The sequence below is a fragment of the Lontra canadensis genome, unplaced genomic scaffold (genome assembly GCF_010015895.1).
Source record: "Lontra canadensis isolate GAN:19392208 unplaced genomic scaffold, GSC_riverotter_1.0 scaffold201, whole genome shotgun sequence".
Taxonomy (NCBI): Eukaryota; Metazoa; Chordata; class Mammalia; order Carnivora; family Mustelidae; genus Lontra; species Lontra canadensis.
The window spans coordinates 1,103,969-1,126,326 of NW_022631195.1; the positions used below are offsets into that span (position 1 = coordinate 1,103,969).

The window sequence follows — 22,358 nt, forward strand, 5'->3', positions numbered from 1 at the left end:
GCTCGGCCCCAGGCCAGGCCCACTTCCCTGCTGCAACCCACCTCCTGGACAGGCTCCAGCCGGAGTTCAGAGCCTCTTTCACTCCTGTTCTAGATGGGTGTGGCCTGAGGGCAGCTGGGGATCCTGGACTCCAGCTGCCCACTCTTGCCGAGGGCAGTGGCCAGTCAGCTTCCCCGGAGAAAGGGGTGTCAAGGCTGAGTGGTATTAGAGGATGAAAAGTAGGGCACGTTTGCAGAGTGAGGTGTGTACAAGGCTGGGGGAAGCGCCAGTGGTGGCACTGGGGCTGGTCTCAGAGCCCCAGTGCCAGGAGGGGAAGTGGACATGGCAGCAGCGAGATCACCAGCTCCCGCAGCAGGGAGGGCACGGTCCTGTGTTAACAGGGCTTCCCTGGAGCTTGGACGGCGGTGGGATGGTGGTGTGGGTCGTTTTTTGGGGGGGGGGGGGCTGTGTGTGGATCTTGAGCCAGGGCCCGGGGGAAGGGTGTGGCTGGTGGGGGAAGTTGGGAGATCTCTGGGCTCCCCTCCCACCAAGGAAGCAATGCCAGACTCTACGCCCCACCCCAGGGCGGCCTGGGCTGGAGGTCAGGGCAGGAAGGCCCTAGGGCACTTCCTCCGCACGCGCTCAGCTAGGGCGCTCCCAGCAGGCCTTGCCCGGTTTGTCCTCACGCCCTTCCCCACCTAGAGCCCAGGGTGCAAGCCGGATACTGTCCTGAGCACCACAGAGCAAAGAGGCACAGGGCAGGTGCGGCCTGCCACGGAAGCCCCTTTGGTGACCTGGGCACCCGGCCGGCACAGAAGCCCACGAGCCTGATGGTTAGTGCCACCCACCAACACCCCTTCCAGCCCAGAAGCGGTTAGAGAAAGGAGGCCAGGCGGCCGAGGCTGGAGAGCAGAGCTGTGCAGACACAGCGCACAGGGGCTCTGGGGAGAGGCCCTACCATCCGGTTCCTCAACATAAGGCTTGGGTTTCTTTCTCAACTTGGACTTCTTCTTAGTGTTCCTTTCCAGGAGCGCTTTCATATGCCGCGTCACTGGGGAGCAAACAGAGCCATGAGGACCACAGAACACAACGCCAGGAGTGCACGCCCACGCGGGTCCCGATGCAGCTAGCAAGGAGGCCCCTGGGCCTGCAGGGGACCGACCCCAGTGGGCTGGGCAGGTATCACACCCCTGCTGGGTTCCTCCAGGCGAAGCAGGGCCGTGGCCAACACCCCGCTGGGGCTGAGGAGGACGCAGCCCAGGAATGCTGTGCTGTGTGTACCCGTATGGACGCGCGGCTGTGCACAGGGGCGGGTCTGGACCACGGGCCTGGGGAAGTCCTGGGGCCCTTCTGAGCACTGCTGACCAGAAAGCTGGCTCCCCTCAGACGGGAGGTGGGCAGGACGATGCAGGGAAGGGCAAGAGGGAGGAGACGCTTCTGATCCGCGGGCAGGCTGGGTCCTGGGCGGTGCTGGAGGAGGTGCTGGGTGATAACAGCAGGCATCTCGGACCCACGTGGGCCGACCTCCCACTCTGCACAAAGAAACTCAGCACGGCTGACAGGCAGCCCTGTGTCCCCTGTCCATCCTGTGCTCTCTGGAAGTCAGCCCACGCTAAGGCTGGGTGTTACGCTCTACTCTGATTGGGCCGTCTAGAGAAATCGGCTGTTACTCTTCTGCACGGGAACCGCTGTCTCATCTACCGGATCATTTACTCTTATCTGCACAGACTTGTGGATGTATCATTTTACAGTGTGGGTTATGATCCAATACAACTTTGTTTTTTGCTCAAATGGCTCCAGTTTTGGCCACCGGGAGCCCGTTCAGTTGGCTCCTGTGTCCTGTGACACTCTCTGCTGTCCCCCCCAGCCCTATACCCAGCTGTTTCTCCAAGGAGCCCTGGTTCCTTGAATGGAAAAGGAATCAAGACCTGGGGGTGAGGTGTGCTCACCGTTACTGGGGCGCTGACAGAGCTGGGACAGGTGTGCCCGTGTCCTATGTGGACACACGTTCCCCAGACAGCCGCACACCAACACCCCCAACTCTGACACGCCCCCACAGGACACTCTAGCCTCCTCTTCCTGCTTGTCTGACGGCTGCGTCTCTCCCTTCTCTTTACAGCGGGAAACTTTGTTCAAGTCCAACGGACCAATGTTTCCCTTGTAGACAGTGCTTTTACTGTCACACATGGAAACCTCGCCTAATTCAAGAAAAAACTTCTTTGTTTTGTTCTGGTTTTATAATTCTAAGTTTTATATAGTTTTATACAATTTTTGCACTGGATACAGTGCATCCACTGTGCAAAGAATGGCTAGAAGCTCATCTTTTCTTTGCATCTGGAACGTCAGCTGTCCCAGCACCACTTGAAGAAGGCACCATCCTTTCTTCACTGAAGTGCCTTCGCATCTCCATGTAAAGCTAACAGACTGTGTATGTCTGGGTCTCGTTCTGGCCTCTGTCCTGTCCCACGGAGCTACTGTCTACCTTTAGCCAACACTCACTCTCCTGCTACTGCAGCTTTATGACAAGCCTTGAGGTAGAGCCGGGTCAGTCCACCAACTTCGCTCTTTGCTATTCAAGCGGTATTTTGTCTATTCATAGATCCTCTGCATTTTCTACGGATTTTAGAATGCACCTAATTAATTTCTAAATTAAAAAAAACTATTAAGATTTTGGTTAGCATTCCGTCTACACATCAGTTTCGAAGGAAGTAAGAGCTTAACACTAATGAGTCTTCTGATTCATAAACGTGGTATTTCTCTCCATTAACTTAGGCCTTCCTGACTTTCAGTAATGTTTGGGAGTTTTTAGTGTAGAAGCCTTAGACATCTTTTGTCTGATTTATCTCTAAGTATCACATTTTTAAATGCTACTTCGGATTTTTTTAAACATTTTATTTCAAAATAATCTCACACTGAACGTCAGGCTCGAACCCACAACCCCGATACCAGAGTCTCATGCTCCACTGTCCAGCTAGGCACTCCCAGATGGCATTTTAAAATGTTCCATTTGTGTGTTGCTATTGCATGGAAACGCCATATTGGTCTTGCGTCCTGCAAACCTGCTCAGCTCACACGGTATTTTTATGCATCTCACAGAAGACCGTGTTGTCTGTGAATAAAGACAATCGCACACTTCCTTTTCCAGTCTGGATGCCCTTTATTTCTCCTCCGTGACTCTGCCCTGGCTGGCCCTGCAGCATGACTCTGAGTTGGTGCAGTGCGGCTGGAGGGCCTTGCCTTGTTCTTGAACTTGGGGGAAAGCACTCTGTCTTTCCCCATTACGCACAATGTTGGCTAGAGGTGTTCTTTGTTTTAATTGTGGTAGAATAAAAACATAAAGATGTAGCCATTTACCCATTTTTCAGTGTACAACTCAGCGGCATCCAGTACATTCACAACATCATGCAGCCTCCACCACATTTATTTCCAAACTTTGTACGTCACCACAAACGGAAACCCTGTCCCCACCAAACCAAAACTCCTCATTCCCCCTCCTCCAGCTCCTGGTAACCTCTAATCTACTTTCTGTCCTATGAATTTCCTTATTTTAGATTTTTCATATAAGTTGTACAGTATCTGTCCTTTTGTATCTGGTAAGAGTAACTTTTCAATGTTCTCCCACTTTATAACATACATCAGAACTTTACTCCTCTTATGGCTGCAAAACCTCCCCCTGCACGGACAGACCACATTTCGCTTATTCAGGTACCTGCTGGACGACTGGGCCAGGCTGTGCAAGTATCTGTCGGAGGGCTCGCTTTCCATTCTTTTGGGGACTGCAGGGTTTTAAGAAAAAATATTTGCCTTCTGTCAGGGTGAAGAGGTTCCCTTCTGTTCCTAGTTTGTTTAGAATTTTTATCAGGTATAGAAATGTTGATTTTTGCCAAATGCTTTTTCTATGCTTACTGGAATGATCACATGGTCTTTCCCTTTTACTCTGCTGCTATGGCAAATTACAGTGATTGATTTTTTAATGTTAAACCAACCTTTCCTTCTTCAGATAAACTTCACTTAATATATTGTTGGACTCAATTTGCTAAAATACTGTTAAAAATTTCTGCTCTCTCAGGGTGCCTGGGTGGCTCAGTGGGTTAAAGCCTCTGCCTTCGGCCTGGGTCATGATCCCAGGGTCCTGGGATCGAGCCCCGCATCGGGCTCTCTGCTCGGCAGGGAGCCTGCTTCCTCCTCTCTCTCTGCCTGCCTCTCTGCCTACTTGTGATCTCTGTCAAATAAATAAATAAATAAAAATCTTTAAAAAAAAAATTTCTGCTCTACGTTCAGAAGGGATACTGTCCGCACTTTTCTTTTTTTGCAATGTCCTTTTATAATTTTGGTATGGAACGAATGGGGAGCTATTCCTTCCACTTCAATTTTCTCAATGAGTTTGTAAAGGATGGCCAAACAATGAACTTTCGGTAAAATTTACCAGTGAAGCCATATGGGCCTTTACTTTTCTTTGCAGGAAGGTTTTAAGTATCAATTCAATTCCCTTAATAATTCTACGTTTTTTTCGTTGTCTATTTCTTACGGGGTCATCTTCGGTAGTTGGTGTCCTTCAAGGAATCTGTTTTCCTCTAAACTGTTCGATTGATGGGCATCAAGTTGTTCATCTGATCACCCTTTGACGCGCTGAGTCTGTCGTGACGTCATCTCTCACTCTTTACATCGGTAATTTATGTTCTCTCTTTGTCCTCATCAGTCCGGCTAGAGATTTATCGATTTTATCAATCTTCTCAAAGAATTAGCTTTTTGTTTCATTGATTCTCTGCAGTATTTCTGTTTTCACTTTCACTGATTTTTACTCTGATGTTTAGTATTTTCTTTCTTCTGCTTGGGTTTAGAAGAAATTATTTTTTGAGTTTCTTAGAATAGACACTGAAGCCACTGATTTGAGATCTTATTTTAGAATACAGATATTAAGGGGCGCCTGGGTGGCTCAGTGGGTTAAGCCTCTGCCTTCGGCTCAGGTCATGATCTCAGGGTCCTGGGAACGAGCCCCACATCGGGCTCTCTGCTCGGCAGGGGGCCTGCTTCCTCCTCTCTCTCTGCCTGCCTCTCTGCCTACTTGTGATCTCTGTCAAATAAATAAAACCTTAAAAAAAAAAAAGAATATAGATATTAAGACACTATGACTAAGAACTGCCGTGACTGCATCCCACAATTGATACATTTTATTTTCATTTTCTTTCAGTTCAAAATACTTCCTAATTTCCCTATAGGTCCCCTTGCCAACAGGTTTTTATTTGACCCATGGGCTCTACAGTATACGCTTTTTAGTTTCCAGGTATGTGGGGATTTTCCAGATATCTTAGTGTTACTGATTATTAATTCAATTCTGGTGTGACTAGAAAACATACTTTCTATGATTTACCTTCTTTAGCATTTACTGAGATTTGTTTTCCTGCCTATCTTGAAAATGTGGCTGGGATCTGAGTCCAAATGCTCTGGGTCCGGAATCTATGCCTTTACCTACTCTGTGGTAGCTGCTAAACAAAGCAGTCTTAAGCAAGACACACAGTCCTTCTGTTTTCAGCTTCCAGATCACACACTTCCCAAACCACTGCTGGAAGCGGGCTCCACCCACGATGAAGCTATCTGCTTCTGCGGCTTTGCCAGTCTGCTCGGGATCCACCTTTCTTGGTCTGACCGGCCAGCTCCTGCCACTTGTTCATGCACTTTTCCGCTTCCAAAACATAGTGTTCATTCTCTTTGTCCTTGTGGGTGTTCTTATTTTTATTGTGGTAAAATAAACCCAAGATAAAATTTACCACTATAACCATTTATCCTTGTAGAGTCAAAGGCATTAAGTGCAATCACTGTGGTGTGACCAGCAGCGCCCTCCACCTCCAGAACTTCTCATCAGGCCAAGTGCAAACACCTGTCCCTCCCCTCGCCCCTGGCACCCACCATTCTTCCTGCTTCCATGAACAAGGATATCCAAGGCCCTCTTAAGAGCGGACTCATAACAACACCTTTTTCTGAACTGGCTTATTTCACTGACCATAATGTCCTCCAGTTTCATCCATGTTGTACATGTGTCAGAATTCCCTGCATTTTTTTAGGTTGAACAATACTGCCTTGTAGGGACGGAGCACCTTCTGTTTATCTGCTCATCTACTGATGAACACTTGAGCCGTGTCCCCCCCGCCCTTGGCTGTTGTGAATCTGAGTGTACAAATACCTATCTGTTCAAGTCTCTGCTTTCAATTCTTTTAGGTAAATACACAGAAGTGGAGTTGATGGGTCCTACGGTAATTCTGTGTTTCATTTTTGAGGAGCTGCCAAACTGTTTTCCACAGTGGCTGCACCACGGTACATTCTCTTGTTGTTGTTTTTCCCTCTCTCCTTTAAAAAGAAAAAAAAATTCCTTCCCTGTTCATTTAGCAGGACTTCAGAGTAGAGTCCGAGAAAATGTATGTGTTCCATCTGACACCTTTCCGTGGAAACCCTGAGTCTTACTGAACACATGGACGGCAAAGGACCCTTCTTAGGGTCTGTGCCCCTCCACAGTGCTGCTGCGTGGGGCACACGGTCTGCGATGTCTGCTGACAGCCTGCAAAGGAAGCCCTAAGGACACAAGTTGGGAAAGGACCCTGCTGGCTGCTGGCACAAAGGTGTGGCCACGTATGAGGCAAGGCTGAGCCAGGGGTCCACAGACATGGGACCTGGGGCTCACTGCACTGGTGCCTTGGTCCCTTGCAATGGTGACCACACACACGGTAGGTATCACACGTGTGATGGCAGAAAAAATCAAAGATTTTTGAGGCCCAGGTGGGCAGCACCACAGGGATCTGGGCTCAGCTCTGCCCTTGCCCGTGACCCTGAGATGGATGCAGTTTTCCTTTCTCCAAGAACAGGCTCCATCCTTGTGGGCCAATGGGTGGTGCCTTCCTGACCACCAGCCAGAGTGCCTGTCCCTGACGTGCCAGTGGGAGTGAGCACAAGGCCTCCCTCTGGCTCAGCGCTGAGCAGGGTCTAGAGCACAGGCCTACCCAGTGACAGTCCTGGGGCTGGTTTCTGGCTGTGAGATCCGATCCCACAGCCTAGAAGCAGGCTCCTGCCGGTGGGACCACACAGACCCACTATCCCTCTGCAGGCTGAGAACATGGGGCGCTGAGACCACCTGGGCCTCCCTCGGGTGGGCAGATGCTCAAAGCCATGTAGGTCCAGGATGACCACCAACTCCCTCATATACTCCAGCCCCATCCCCGTGGTACAGACACTAGGACCAAGGCCCACAAACCTCTGTGCCATGAGGAGTATCCTGCCGGGCCCAGCACGGGGCCTGGAGCTCTAGCCCCCACAGGAGCCCCCGCCGGCTGGCAGGAATGGCCTCAGGAGCCTGTGTCCACTCGCTCCTCACTCACCTTTTTCCTGAACAAGTGCTCCCTGGGGCCCCAAAGGTCATGTGCTGAGCAGTGGACACACACTTTAAGGCCTCTGAGGAAGACTGACATGAACCATGAAGCAAACAGGGGCCCACCCTCTCCTGGGGAGGCCTGAGAGAGTGAGGCAGACGAGGCAGACCCAGGCAGCCCATCAGGCTACATAATCCGCATGTCGGGAGAAACTACCTGGGGACGCCCACCGGCTGTGCTCAGTTACCCTGCTTCAAACACCGCACGCCTCGGTTAAGGGCGTCTGGGAGGCTCAGCTGGTCAAGCATCCAACTCTTGGTTTCGGCTCAGGTCATGATCTCATGGGTTGTCAGAGCGAGTCCCACGTCGGGCTCTGCACAGGGGGAGTCGCTGGAGGATTCTGGCCCTCTGCCCCTCCCCTACCCGGGCACTTTCTCTCTCTCAAAATAAATAAACCCTAAAAACCAACCAACCACCCCCAAAACCACATGCCTCAGTGAAAATCTCCTGGCTTCTAAGATCTGTGGCCAACTGGCTGATGGGCTGGCCGGTGCCTGTGCTTGACCCACCTTCCCGAGGACCCACCACTGCCTGGGCTGCCACAGCACCCACCACTCTGTGCTCCCACCCAGGCCCAACACCCCTGGGCTGGGGCAAGGCCCTGTCTGGATCAAGGTAGACAGTCACTCCCATAGAGGAGCCCAGAAAGTGCGTGAGGGCATGCGTCTGGACACTGGCTCCATGGCCGTGCCTTGGGGACACCCGTGGCTGTCTGGGTGGCGGACAGCCTGTTACAGATGCAGCTGTTGCCTAAGGCCCCGTCCCCACACTCTCTCTAGTGGCACAGGACTGGTGTCAGCTGCACAGCCGCTGTCTGCTTAGCAGGGCCGTGGCCCTGAGTCCTCCCTGGAGCAGCCAAGTATGGGACCAGACCAACCTAATCCATGGCTTTCAGGAGCCCTTGGCAGAATCTGGCCCCATACTTGGCCCCGGGCAGCCCTCGGCAGGTGGCTACCCATGCTGGGCCAACCTCTGACTTCTTGGGGTGGCTCAGGGCCAGGTCAGCTTGCAGTGCCCCGATGGCCCACTGCTCCGGCCAGAGCTGGTGCTGGGCTATGCACGCCTGCCCCCCAGGCTCCTCCCTGCTCTCAGGAACCCTGCTCCAGGGCTCCCAGCCTCCTCCCCCCCACAGCAGATGGCCAGAGCCCGACCGGGGGTCCACTTCACCAGACCACAGCACGGCTGAACCCAAACACAGTGAGCACACGGAGACGCTCATTAGGCAGAGGACCAAGTGCAGAGGAACCAGCGGAGAGGGGGCCGGCTGGCTGAGACACGGAAGCCAGCCCTCATCCGGCCCCCTCCTCTCTGACCTGTTGGCCTGTGGCTGGGGACCCTATTCCAGGATGGCCTGTTGTCCTCCTCAGGGCCTCAGTGGCAGGGAAGGGCCCCCTGAGGACCCTACGTCCCTGTGGAAACTTAGGGCCTGGCCCTTGGAAGACCCGTGTGTCTGCCTAGAGGTGCCGTGCCACATACCTGTGGCCTGCGCAGACCGGGATGCTCTCGCCACAGCCCTTCCCGGAGCCGGCAGCGGAGTCCGGGGCGCTGGGAATCTCATGCACTGGGCCTTACCTTTGGTGTCATTGACGGGGTCCATGTGCCGGTAGATGTAGCCCTCCAGGTAAGAGTGGAACTTGGGTGTGGGTGGGAAGAAGGCCAAGCAGATGGCCATGAGCTCCCAGCCGCGGGCCAGGCTCTCGAGGCGGAAGTTCTCCGTGGTCTGCCGGCACAGCTGGATGTATAGCTCGTCCCGCAGGCCCTGCACGCTCCAGCCCTTGGTGGCTATCTCCAGGGCTACGTGCAGAGGGTCGGCCTTGGCGCGCCGGTCACCCATGTACATCTGGATCAGTTTAAAGATCTCACAGGCCTCCTTCTTCACGTGGCGGTCGCTGGTCACAATCATGGGCTTCTTGATGGACTCACTGCTCCAGGCCAGCATGTTGGCGATGGACACCTTCCGCCGGAAGAGGCCCTGGGTGTGCGTGTTGAAGTGCTTGGAGGCCCAGTTCTCGATGTCGGTCTCTGAGGACGGCTTGCGCAGTGTGAAGGGGGGGAACACACAGCTGGCACTGGGCATGACGCTGCGGGCCTGCCGGCTACTCTCAAACTGGGCACAGGAGCCGAGATCCTCGGACTGGGAAGGACAGAGGGGCGATGAGGGGCTGTGGGCTCCACGTGACCCCGCCAGGAGAGAGGTCTGGCCTCCCCGGCCACCCGGGAGGCTGTTGGAGGAGGTCTGGGCCTCCTCTGGTTCTACCCACCTCATAAACACACGCTAGATGCTCTCACGAGGTCAGGAAGGGAACCCGCAGAGGCCCTTTACCCAGAGGGGTAACGGAGGCCCCTCCCTGTCCCTGTGACTGACAGCTGTGGTGGGTGGGGGGAGGGTGTCCAGGGCAGGTCTGGGGGTGGGAAGAAACCACCCTCGCGCTTTAAGGGCTTCCTGGGCTGACCAGTCCCAGGTGGGAAGAGGCTAGAGACTGCTGCCCGCCCCACGCAGGGTGCCAGGACCTCGTGCATGGTGGAAGGGCACTGCCTCCTGCGCGCCTTGCTCCTGCTGGCTGGCTTCTGCTAGTTCTCTGAGCTCTGAGGCTGAGGAACGGATGAAGATACGAAAAACCCAAGATGCATGGTTCCACAGAGAAACACAGAATCTCACCGGGTCTGCTGCAGTGCCTGCCCCCTCTGTCACCCCCTCACCCCTCCAACAAAGATCCCCAGCTGGGGCTGTGGGCAGGGTGGGGCTGGGCACCGGCATGGCCAGCATGCAAGGTGGCTCAGCTGCTTCCTGCAAGGCTGGGAAGGGAATGTCTATCCCAAGCCCCCTCCCTGCTTCCCTAATGGCCTCAGCACAGCCATACGACACATCATTGGGGTAACAAGGCATCTTTTCTTGGCTTGGACAGAAACGCTGCTCTGAGCTCTCCAGCCTGGAGGGGCACTAAGGCAGCCCTGCCCAGGGACACCGGCCTCCCAAGATCACTGGGACCTCAGGTAGGTCTTCCCTGCTGGGGATGGGAGCCCAACACCAGGAGGCCCTCTGGCCACTGCCAGCTCTTGGCAGATGCCAGGGCAGACCCTCAGGGCCTCATGCAGCAGACTGGTATGAAAGGTCAGGGGTCAGGAGGTAAGAACTAGGACACTGCCCCAGACAAAGTTCTGGGACATCAAGCTCCAGCACATGAGCTAGACAGAAGTTGTACCTGGGTTCACAGAGCCTGACTGATGCCCGTGCCTGGCGCTGAGCAGAGGGGACAAGCCAGGCCAGGTTTCGGCTTTGGCTCCAGCTGCAGCATGAGGTTCTGGCCCCAGGACCAGGTGTCTGGTCTTCCCTTCTCACTGCAGAAGAGCAGCACTGACCCTCCACCTGCAGAGCCCCTCCCCTGACAGCCCACTCACAGGGGAAAACCGAGGCTCAGGGGTTGGACGGCTGCCCCACTGTTTCCCGACTTCCCTGCACCCACGGCCTGGATGGAGTCAGGGCATGGCCTCTGCCCCCCAGGTGACCGGCCACCACTGGCCAGGCCTTCCCAAGAGCTGAGGGCCGCACTGTGCCTTGGGACCACTGCCTGCCCCCCACCGCCCCACCCCCCTGGCCAGGGACCCTGGCAGCAACCCCCTACCTGTGAGGGGTGAAGGTAGGGCTCTGGCGAGGCCAGGTTGGTCTGCACGGAGACGCTTTTCTCAAGCAGGATTTGGGGGAAAGCCAGCCTCTCCAAGGCGCCCCTCTGCCAGTGCTTGCCATCCTGCTGGGCCAGCGCCTCGTCCTCACTGAAGGCACGCACCACGGGCCCCGGCATGGGCAGGGGCACAGCGCCGTCGCTCTCGTAGCCTGAGCCATCCTGCTGGGAGTCCCAGCTGCCCCGCTGCTTCATGTGGAAGTGGGCCTGCTGCGCCTCCCAGGCCAGCCGCGCCTGCGCCAGGAAAGGCTCGGCCTCGCCCGTCTTGCCCTCCGCCCGCTTCACGGGGGCCAGGCTGGGCCCGCACAGAGGCCGCTCCTCGGCCAGGGGCTGCTCCCCGAGGAGATCGCGGTCCCCGGCGCCTTCGGTGGCCGAGGTGCTGGGGGCGCGGCACAGAGAAGGGTTCCTGCTCTTCCTCTTGCGTGTGCCCGGGGAGTAGCTGGTTGAGGACATTGTGTCCTGCTGGCTGGACCAGGACATACTGTCATCCTGGGCCTGGGGCACCTGCATGGGTGGCTGGGTGTGCCGCGGCTCGGGCCCCTCCATGCTGCTGTAGTCCCCGGAGGAGACCCCCAGGCGCTGGTCCCGCAGCAGGCAGGGGCTGGGCTGCAGGGGGAGCGAGCCTCCTCCGGGACCAGGAGCGTACTTGTGCCTCGGGCCTGCGCGCAGCTTGGGGCTGGAGCCCGCCTGTTCCACGTACACAAGCTGCCTCACGTACTCCTTGCCGGCGGGGCTGTACTCCAGGCTCAGGAAGCGGTCTGGGCACCTCTGCCGGGTCAGCACCAGCTGCTGGGAGGGTGAAGAGGAGCCCTGCTTGGGAGACTGGGGGAAGGGGGCTGGCTTGCGGCCTGGAGACCGCTGCGGTGAGCCGGCCTGGTAGCCCCCGCCAGCCTCGTACTGGACGTCCATGGGGGGCTCATCGTAGATGGGGGCCTGGTACTCCACAGGGGGCTCCTCGTAGAGTGGGGGCTCATAGGCGTAGCGTGGGGAGGAGGGCTGGGAGTCACTGGTGGGCTTGCGTGGCTGGGCCAGCAGTGGGGAGCAACTCCCTAGCTCAGCCCTCTTCAGGAAGGGTGAAGGCCGCCGTTCAGGAAAGAAGATGGGGCCGTCAGAGTCCTGGGCGAACGTCTGTAGGCTGGGTGAGTGTTGCCCACCTGAGGGTCTGCGGGAGCGGCTGCTGGCGTGGCTGTCTAGGGCATAGCCATTGCCCTGGGAGGAAAGGAAGCTGGGCTCCCGGTCAGCAACTTTGATGAGCATGCGCTCCTTAGTGCCCGAATTCCACCGAAGTGAGGAGGTCCTGGCGGTAGGGAGACAGGCACAGGTTACCTGGGGGAGGCTCTGGGTGGGGACAGGCACAGGTTACTTGTTGGGGAGAGGTGGGAGTATGGCTGAGCTAGCAACCTGAACCCACTGGCCTGGGTGTCACATGTGTCTCAGGTCAGGGCCCAAGAGGCCTGGTCATTTCTCAGTGTTCTCCTCAATTCCCAAATGGGGGCTGTAGGCTTTTAGGGGCCTGATACTTGCTGGGGGGCTCCCTGTAAATGGCCTGACCACCCTTCATTGCTCAGGCCCTGAGCCCTGGGCAGTGCAGCCTAGGGTAGCGGCCCTCCTATCCTCACACAGCCCCACCCCCGATGCCCATCATCACACTCCCTGCAAGGGTGTGTGTGCACACGCGTCTCTGTGTGTGCACACATGTGGGGGTACGTTCTGGCCACACCCTGTCACCAGGCAGAGAACTATTTCCACAGCAGCCAGGGGTGGCCCTCCCAGAGGCCTCCCTAACCCTGGCTTTGACTTGCTTATTATGCTCCTCAGTCCAACACCTCCCTGTGCCCGACCAGGCGGTGGGCTGCTTCTCACCCCTCAGCATCTCAGGTCCTGTTTTTCAACCAGAGGGTCCTGTGTGCTCCAAAAAGGCAGTCTCCCCTCCTATGACTCTGCCCTCACACATACACACAACACTTTGCCCTGGGCACAGATGGAAAACAGCTTTTAGAGCAAAATCGAGGGGAAAGTACAGTGATTTCCCGTGCAGCCCTAGCCCAGCTCCCGTGCAGTCTCCCCAGCTACCGCCGTCCCCTCGGGAGTGGTGCAGGGCTACGGCCGATGAGCCACGCGGCTCGTTCTGCCCTCCCGCCGGCCGGGAGTGCCCGTCCCCGCTGCCCCGCGTCCTCGCCGGCATCTGGTGTCGTGGGTGCTCTGGATTTTGGCCATCCCAGCAGGTGTGTCGTGGGATCTCGCTTCCCCGATGCATCTCCCCGATGACGTGACGTGGAGGATCTTGTTTGGTCATTTGCCACTGTACGTCTTCTCTGCCGCGTCGGGGAGCTCTCCGGCCCGCTTCCTAACCGTGCCGCTTGTCTCTTCTTTGTATATTTTAGGTAACAGTCCTTTATTACATGCAGCTTTGTAAACACTGTCCCAGGCTGTGCCTTGCCATCTCATTCTCCTGCCACTGTCTTGAACAGCAGAGATTTTCATTTTCATGAAGTTGAGCTGATCAGCTATTTTGCTCGCGGATGGTGCCTTTGCTGCTTTATCTGAAAATCACTGCCACACCTGAGGTCGCCTAGGTTTTCTCCTGTGTCATCTTCTAGGAGTAAGTTTTGTGTGTGATCCATTTTGAACTAATTTTTGTGAAGGGTGTCAAATCTGTGTCTACATTCATTTTTTACATGCAGACCTCAGCCGATCCAGCACATTCATTGGAAAGACTATCCAAGACTATCCTCACTCCACTGACTGCCCTTGCCCTCATCAAAGTCGCCGACTGTACTGTCCGCATCTATTCCTAGCTCTCTACTTTGTCCCACCGACCTATTTCTCTACTCTTTGCCAACACCACATTGTCTTCATTAGGGTAGCTTTGTAGTAAGTCTTTTTTTTTTTTTTTTTAAGATTTTATTTGTCAGAGAGAGAGTGAGCACCAGCAGGAGGAGGGGCGGAGGGAGAAGTAGGCTCTCCTCTGAGCAGGGAGCCCGATGAGGGATTCGATCTCAGGACCCTAGGATAGTGACCTGAGCCAAAGGCAGTTGCTTAATTGACTGAGCCCCCGGGCGCCCCACAGTAAGCCATAAAATTGAGCAGTACTCATCCTCCAGCTTTGTTTCCCTTGAATACTATGTTGGGTATTCTGGATCTCTTGCCTTTCCATATAAATTTTAGACTGAGTTTGTTGCTGTCCCCAAAACAACTTGCTGGGATTTTGACTGAGGTGGCACTGAGTCTACGCGGCGTACGCTGGGAAGAACCAACACTTTGACAACATTGAATCTTCCTGTCCACGAAGAGGGGACAACTCTCCATATATTCAGTTCTTTGCTATCTTTCCTTAGAGTTTTGCAGTTTTCCTCATATAGATTCTTTTTTTTTTTTAAGATTTTTATTTATTTATTTGACAGAAATCACAAGCAGGCAGAGAGGCAGGCAGAGAGAGAGGAGGAAGCAGGCTTCCTGCTGAGCAGAGAGCCCGATGTGGGGCTCGATCCCAGGACCCTGGGATCATGACCTGAGCCGAAGGCAGAGGCTTTAACCCACTGAGCCACCCAGGTGCCCCTCCTCATATAGATTCTGTACATATTTTGTTAGATTTATACCTATAGGTTTCATTTTAGGGGGTACCAATGTAAATGGTATTAACTTCAAATTCCACTTGTTCATTGCTAGTATATAGGAAAGCAACTGACCTTTTAAACTTACCTTGTATCCTGAAAACTTGCTCTAACCACTTATCAGTTCTAGGTGGTTGTTGTTGTTGGTTTTTGATCAGTTCTTTAGGATTTTCTACATAGATAATTTTAGACTGAAATTCTGATGAAAAACTGTAGAGATCACTTGAGGCTCTGGATTTATTTTTGCTTCTGACAGGCAGCCGGGCAAAGGGCAGATAATCTGAACCCCACGTGGGACTGAGCTGACTGGACATCAGGGTTGGGTCTGAGGGCTGGTCTACTTATGGCTCGTCCTGCTCCTGGGTGTAGCCTTTCCGGAGCCCGGGTGGAAACCCGGAAGGTTAACTAGGGCTCTTTCCACAGCCCCTGAGCTCTCACGGTTGGAGCCAATGGAACCACCCAGTGACCAGTTTGGCTCCTCAGCCTCTCAGCTGTGCTGAGGGACAGGCAGCATCGTCTGTGTGCTGAGTAGCACGGACCTCGCCTCAGCCCTCAAGTCTTCACTGCTTAGTAGATCTCTGATGACTTCAGGACAACTTTGTCTATTTTATTCTCCGTGTGCAGGCTGGTGTCAGGTAACTCAATGCAGTGGTGACTGCAAAAGTGGAAATCCCAAGTGTTTTAAGAAACCAGTTGTATGGTTTGCCACCTCTGGCCCTGTCCACTACTGCTGGACCTTTCTGGACAAGGTCATGACTTCCAGTGACTGGGGCTGGGAGAGGGAGGCCTTGGAGAACACGGGCCAGTGACGTGAGACTGGATTGAGGGCACGAAGGCCCTTGCCAGCTGCGAGGCAGCCCACCCCGACACACCAGGTACCTGGCCCACTCCGCACAGCCGGGATCCGACCGTACCAGCTGACAGAGATACCCAGCAGCTCAGTCTCACTGTCCTGAGGCAAAGTCCGAGTGGCAGGACTCGGGATCAGGCTGCCATTCCTGGGGACTCTGCTCCTGGCTGCTGGAAGCAGAGGGAAGGGTGGTGGTTCATGTGTCAGGGCCCAGCAGACCCTAAGAACTGGCTTGGGGATCCAGAGATCTGGGACTGGACTCCAGCCTGCCAGTCCCTGGCTGTGGGGCTTGGGAAAAATCACTTGCCATCTCTGACTCCGTGTCCTCATTTATTCTTAGGAGGGTCGAGTCACAGAATGTGCATACGATGAAGTCCTTAGCTCAGTGCTGACATACAGGAGACACTCAGCGTGAAGCATTCTTTCTGCACTTTCTTCCACCACTCAGCAGACAGTGACCCAGCCCTGGTGCCAGGGCCCTTGTGGGGCTGTGAGGTAAAGAATGATCCTCGCCTGCTGAACAGTACTGAGGGCTGCGGCCCAAGGAGGAACCCTGTGGCCTGTCAGTGGTGGGCCATCAAAATGGTGCCATAGGATGAGGAGGGTAAGGAAGTGTCAGGGTCAAGAGCACACGAGAGGCTCAGATGACACACCTGTTTCAGGACCCAAGAACAGTTCCATCTAGTCAGGGTAGAAATGGGAGAGACCGAGGCAGGGGGAAGGCAGACCCATGGCCTTGGCCTCCACCATGCAAACCGCGCCCCTGGGCCGAGGGTGAGGCCGAGCACCCAGCACCGCAGCGTGCGTGTGCCCTACAGAAGCCACTCCAGGCCCGAGGCCCATGCAGGAACCTCTGGGTCATGGACTCCAAGTCACACTTGGGAAAATGGGCCCAGAGATGGCCCGTGGTCATGGAGAATAGGAGCCCAGCAGCCAAGAGGGGTCTACCCTGCCAGGCTTCACCGCACCAGCAGCTTCAGCTCTCGTCCTCAGGTCAGGCCTTTCCACAGCCCCATACCCTGTGTTCCCACCTGACCCCACGGCTCTGCTCTTCTTCTGGAAGCCCTCTTTGAAGCCCTACATCCAGTTTCCAGGCCCTGCTGCCTGCCTCTAGTGTGCCCCCCACCTCTGACCACTGGGTGGCCACATGGCTCAGCTGCCTGTGGCCACCCTTTCTACCCAGTCCGACCTCCCCAGCCTGCCCTCAGACTTGTGTCCTTATGGTTCCCCAAACCCAGGAAGCCTGTCCTCACCCATGCCTTAACCCCACATCAACTCTACTAGGTGGAAGTGCCAGGCAGAGAGTCACACCGTCTCTACATAAAATGAGACGACTGCTTCGTCTGGTTTTCAGTGACTCTTTCAAACCATGAGAGAAGGATGAGAACGTCCACACACCGGAAATGCTGGAGAGACCCAAGCAGGGCAGAGGCGGTGTGGAAAGGGCAGGAGCGGGGAAAGACTCCATTCAGCTCAGACTACTTCTCCACGGCCTTTTTTCAAAAGGAGAACGGAGAGCACGTCACATGACCACAGCCTGGGGAACTGGGGCCGTGCATGTAGACGCCGGACCCCTGTAACGGAACCTTGCTCATGCGGACAAGAAACGGTACACCTGAAGTTCTGTTTGGAAAACCACCTGAACTATGCAGCCCTCCGACTGCCCCATAACGCTTCAGGCCTGCCAAACCACCGCACCTGGAGTGGACGGGCTGTCTGCCAGGCATCCCAACACTGCCCTTGCCCTGCTCAGGGAGCTGACCAGAACACGGCCTTAGGCGGGTTGCACAAGCCTCCCCCACTCCCCGTCCGCCTTGCAGACCCTGCCCACAGTGCGGGAGGGAGGGCGAGTCTCTTCCCTAGTCCGTGTGGACACTCTACCTTCCCGTTCTTCCCACTCTGGCTGGTTAAGTACCTTTGTTCCTAAAATTGCAATGTTCCGTTTTCATATCCAGCTCAGGAGCCCCCAGGACAGCAGAGCGAGGGCCCCAAGAAGCCACCAAAGACCAGGTGGGCATGTGCTCCCTAAAGGATGTGGGGCACTTGAGAGGCAACCCACCAGAGCACCGCTCAATCCACAGGAAACAGGAAGTCTGAGGGCCTGCCCTGACCTACCTTCACTGCAGCAGGCGCACTGAGGGCCCACCCAGTCAGCCCTCTGCCCCCTGCTTTACCGAGGACACGGAAGCACAGGGGCGAAAAACCCACCCAGCGGCACACACCCACACTTGTGGACCCAGGTAGGCTCAGATCCCATTCCATATCAACAAACCCGCCAGCTCTTCCAAGATCAACGATTCAGCTGTCTGAGCGAACCCCAAAGGCCTCTCAGGTCTTCAGATCCTTCCCCAACCCTGGTATCATTCCTGCTGGTCCGTGTTGAGGGCTCCTAGGCTACCTGGAGGCACAGCACCCCGCCTGGACCTACGGGCTGGCTGAGGATGGCCCCAGTCTGACAGAGGGTCGTGTCTGGAACCCTGCAAGGCCAAGCCAGGACCAAGAGAAACCAGGGTCCACTTCCCTCCTTACGATGAACACCAACCTTCCCAACTTCACCCAGGAAGCGCTCTGCTCAGGCCTGGAGCTCCAGGGGAGAATTCGTGCTGAGGATCCCCCAGGGACTCAGCCCTGTTAGGAGCAATGTCTCCATGGCTCCCCAAACAAGGTGGTGACAAGCTCCTTCCACCTTCCTGAGAGCTGCCATGTGAACCTGGGGGCCACTCCAAAAGGCCTCTGCCCATAGCATAGTGCTGGTAGCCCCATAGCCTCCCCTCATGTCCCTCTGGCCAGTACGGGACCTCACATGCTTCCTGTTGAGCCAGACTCTTCTCCAGCATCCCCAGAGTTGCCAGGAAAACCACCCTCTGGTGAGGAGACAGGACCAAGTGTGAGCCACTGGGTTCTACCTGTAGTGAAGAAGCTGGCCGTCCACATTATAATCCCGGTAAATCTCATAGTCCTTCTCGAGGAACACTCCTGGTGGGGAAGAGCTGGAACACAGGAAAATGAAAAGAAGACATGAGCATAGGTGAAATAATTTTAAAAAACATGGTACATTCAAAACAATTAGCCTTTCACTTTTAGGTATGTAAGTGTCATTCTTTCAGTTTTTCAGGAAAATACCCCAGTGTCCAGCCCACAAAGCTATCCCCTTCATCAGGTCAAAGGGTTACTTCCTCTGCCCTAAGCCTGCCTCGCTGCACACGGCCTGGACAAAACGGACTGGAGACCCACCTGCCCTCCAGCAGGGACAGCTCCACTGTAGCCCTGTCTACAGGCTGGGGGACAGGCAAAGACACTGACTGTCCCATCCTGAATTTTAGGAGCTCACATGACTTGGAACTGGGGCTTCTACTCTAAGGCCATACTGGTGAATTAGTAAGAACCATGACTTTAGGGGCGGTTGGGTGGCTCAGTCATTAAGCATCTGCCTTCAACTCGGGCCATGATCCCAGGGTCCTGGGATGGAGCCCTGCATTGGGCTCCCTGCCCGGCGGGAAACCTGCTTCTCCCTCTCCCACTCCTTCTGCTTGTGTTCCCTCTCTCGCTGTGTCTCTCTCTGTCAAATAAATAAAAGCTTTAAACAATAACAAAAAAAGAACCATGACTTTGATCAGATGACTTGAGAAGGAAGCAGTGTTAGAAATACTCTCACAGTGGGGGCAGGAGGGGGTGTGCCTGGGTGGCTCAGTCAGTTGAACATCCAACTCTTGATTTCGGCTCAGGTCATGATCTCAGGGTCATGGGATCGAGCCCCAAGTCAGGCTCCACACTCATTGGGGAGTCTCCTTGAGGCTCTCCCTTTCCCTATGCCTGTCCCCCTGCTCTTTCTCTCAAATAAATAAGCCTTTAAAAAAAAAAAAAAAAAGAAAAAGAAATACTCTCATGGGGATGATAAACTTCTTAAGAGTGGGATTGTGGAGCATAACAGGCACTCACTATCTGGAAAATATATTAGTGGGTGATTATCTTGGCAGATGTTCAAAGATATAATCAAATTAATGTCTATGATTTAAAAACTCTCAGTAATGGGGCGCCTGGGTGGCTCAGTGGGTTAGAGTCTCTGCCTTCGGCTCAGGTCATGATCTCAGGGTCCTGGGATCGAGCCCTGCATCGGGCTCTCTGTTCAGCGGGGAGCCTGCTTCCCCCGCTCTCTCTGCCTACTTGTGATCTCTGTCTGTCAAATAAATAAATAAAATAAAATAAAATAACAAAAAACTCTCAGTAATTCAGAAGTAAAAGAAAATTTACTTAACTTGATCAAGAATACCCATATTAAATTCAAGGCCTTCACAATTTTAGTAGTAAAAGGCTGAAAGCATAATCATAAAGTCAGAATGAGAACACCTACTCTCACCACCAGTATGTCATAATTTTGGAAATGCTAGTCAATACAATAAGACAAGAAAAAAAAGGAAAGAGATTTAAATATTTGAAAAAGATAAAACTGTCATTAGTTGTGACCCTAGAGAAAGTAAAGAAATCAACGGAACAACTACTAAAGGTATTAGGGAGACTTGTAATGTGTCACTTGTGTGATAGAGGAGACCAACAGCTCTTCTGTGTATTAGCAGAAACTTCTAGAACAAAGAACACCTTCATCACAGCAACAACCACAGAAATATAAAATCCCAGGCCCAAGTTCAAAAGGAGTACGTTAGAGGCGCCTGGGTGGCTCAGTCGTTAAGTGTCTGCCTTAGGCTCAGGTCATGATCTGGGATCCTAGGTTTGAGCTCTGCCTGGGGCTCCCTGCTCAGGGGGAGCCTGCTTCTCCCTCTGCCTGTTCTGCCTGCTGCTCTCTCTGACAAATAAATAATCTTTTAAAAAAAATCTTAAAATAACTAAACAAAAAGGAGTACGTTAGATCAGTATGAATAAAACTATAAATTCTGGGGCCCCTGGGTGGTTCAGTGGGTTGAGCCTCTGCCTTCGGCTCAGGTCATGATCTTAGGGTCCTGGGATCGAGCCCCGCATCGGGCTCTCTGCTCAGCGGGGAGCCTGCTTCCCCCTGCTTCTCTGCCTGCTGCTCTGCCTGCTTGTGATCTCTACCGGTCAAATAAACAAATAAAGTCTTAAAAAGCAAGCAAACAAAAAACTATAAATTTTCTGTTAAGGTACATAGAGGAATCCGAATACATACAAGGTTCCTTGGACAGGAAAACTCAATAATTATGAAGATGTAACTTCAAAATTGGTTAATACACTTAATGTAATTTTAATAACATTTCCAATAGGAAGGAGTGTTTTTAGAACTCAGGGTGTCTGGAAAGTTAACCCCAAAAATAAATAAGTTAAGAGTAACTCAGGACAAGTTCAGAAATTATAACAGGAGAGAACTTTTACCGTTAGATGCTTCACATGTAAACTGGAAACAAATGTGTCCAGCAACGGGAGCTGTATTCTCAGTATTGTTCATGCTGAGAAACAGAATGTTTGTGGAAATACTGTTATAGTATTTAATTTTCTTTTTTTTAAAGATTCTATTTATTTGGGGCAGGGAGGGAGAGCGCAAGCAGGGGGAGCAGCAGGCAGAGCAGGCAGAGGGAGAAGCAGGCTCCCCCTGAGCAAGGAGTCCGATACCAGGCTCGACCCCAGGACCCTGAGATCATGACCTGAGCTGAAGGCAGATACTTAACTACTGAGCCACCCAGGCGCCCCTGCTGTAGAATTTTCAGAACTGCAAAGGTAAATGCCAGGGAACTGAGAGATAGCATTCAGTGGGCTTTACAATTTTTCTTCTGTGTAACTATATGTACTAGAAAGTACAACTAATGTGCATTGCTTCGCTAATACAAAAGTTATTTTAAAAGCTGAATAAATGAATGGCTAATGTTAACAGTGGCTGCTGGTGTTTTTGTAACACATAATCATGCTACAGAACAAACAGCTAGAAACATGAAAAGTGATGTATTAAGCAAACGCAGCTGTATGACACCTGCATGTACATTTACATCAGCTGGTGCATCCCTCCTCCTCCTCCTGGTGGGCCGCCAGCGCCGACAGGGGTCCTGCAGATCCGGGAGCACCTGACTGTTGGCCAGAGCTGCAGCCACAACCCCGCCCGTTCCCTGTGCTCACAGTGGCTTTGTCACATGTGCCCAGGCCAGGCTGGTACACGGTTCTTTCTTCAGAGCTAAAACCAGCAGTTTTTCCACCACCAGACTGCCACCTTCACCGCCTGGAGATACTCCTTTTAAATTTTGTACTGTCACAGACCCCTGGGCCCTGACACTTCCCTATTTCCAATTCCAGCCACCAGTGCTTAGGGCTGTCACCTCTCCTCCGGACTGCTGCTAACCCAGTGAAGCACCCACTCCATGCTAGGTCTGGGCTGGGGGCAGGGAGACGAGGCAGGTGAGGCAGACACACTTCTGCCGCCAGAGCTCCCACTCGGTGCGTGGCCCACAGGGAACGACCCAGAGTTTCAGAAAGCATCAGGAGCCAGACAGGGAGCAAGCCCAAGGAGGGAGGCCGGGAACAGTTCTCTGAGAGGGGCATTTGGGCAGCAAACAGGGCAAACAGGAAACTAGGCAGAGGGATCTCAAGAGGGATAAGCTTGGCACCCCGCAGGACAGAAACGCGGCCTCTGTGCTAAGGGGCAGTGAGCGCTGAGTGAGGGTACAAAGGGGCGCTGGAGACAGATCACACGGGGTCCTCTGGGTGGGCCACATGGAAAGCCTGCCAAGCCACAGCCCCTGAGCCAAAAGCAATCTGTGGCCTAGTTTGTACAGCCGGTTTTGTGGGCTAAGAATGGCTTTTATATCTAAAAAAAAATTGCTGGCAAAATGTGAAAATTATAAGAGCTTTAAATTTCAGT

At 53.9% G+C, this 22,358-nt stretch overlaps 1 protein-coding gene across 2 annotated transcripts in view; it reads right to left on the reverse strand.

Moving 5' to 3' along the window:
• ARHGAP39 (Rho GTPase activating protein 39) overlaps nucleotides 1–22,358 on the reverse strand; it is a 90,514-nt gene that overhangs the window by 5,130 nt on the left and 63,026 nt on the right. The window contains exons 4-7 of one of the 2 annotated variants that reach the window (XM_032848269.1): nucleotides 18,448–18,531; nucleotides 11,021–12,374; nucleotides 8,970–9,531; nucleotides 938–1,030 (exon numbers count right to left, since the gene is read on the reverse strand). In XM_032848269.1, the coding sequence (XP_032704160.1) occupies nucleotides 938–1,030; nucleotides 8,970–9,531; nucleotides 11,021–12,374; nucleotides 18,448–18,531 (2,093 nt within the window). The remainder of the gene's footprint in view (nucleotides 1–937; nucleotides 1,031–8,969; nucleotides 9,532–11,020; nucleotides 12,375–18,447; nucleotides 18,532–22,358) is intronic. The other variant, XM_032848270.1, reaches the window with a different exon arrangement.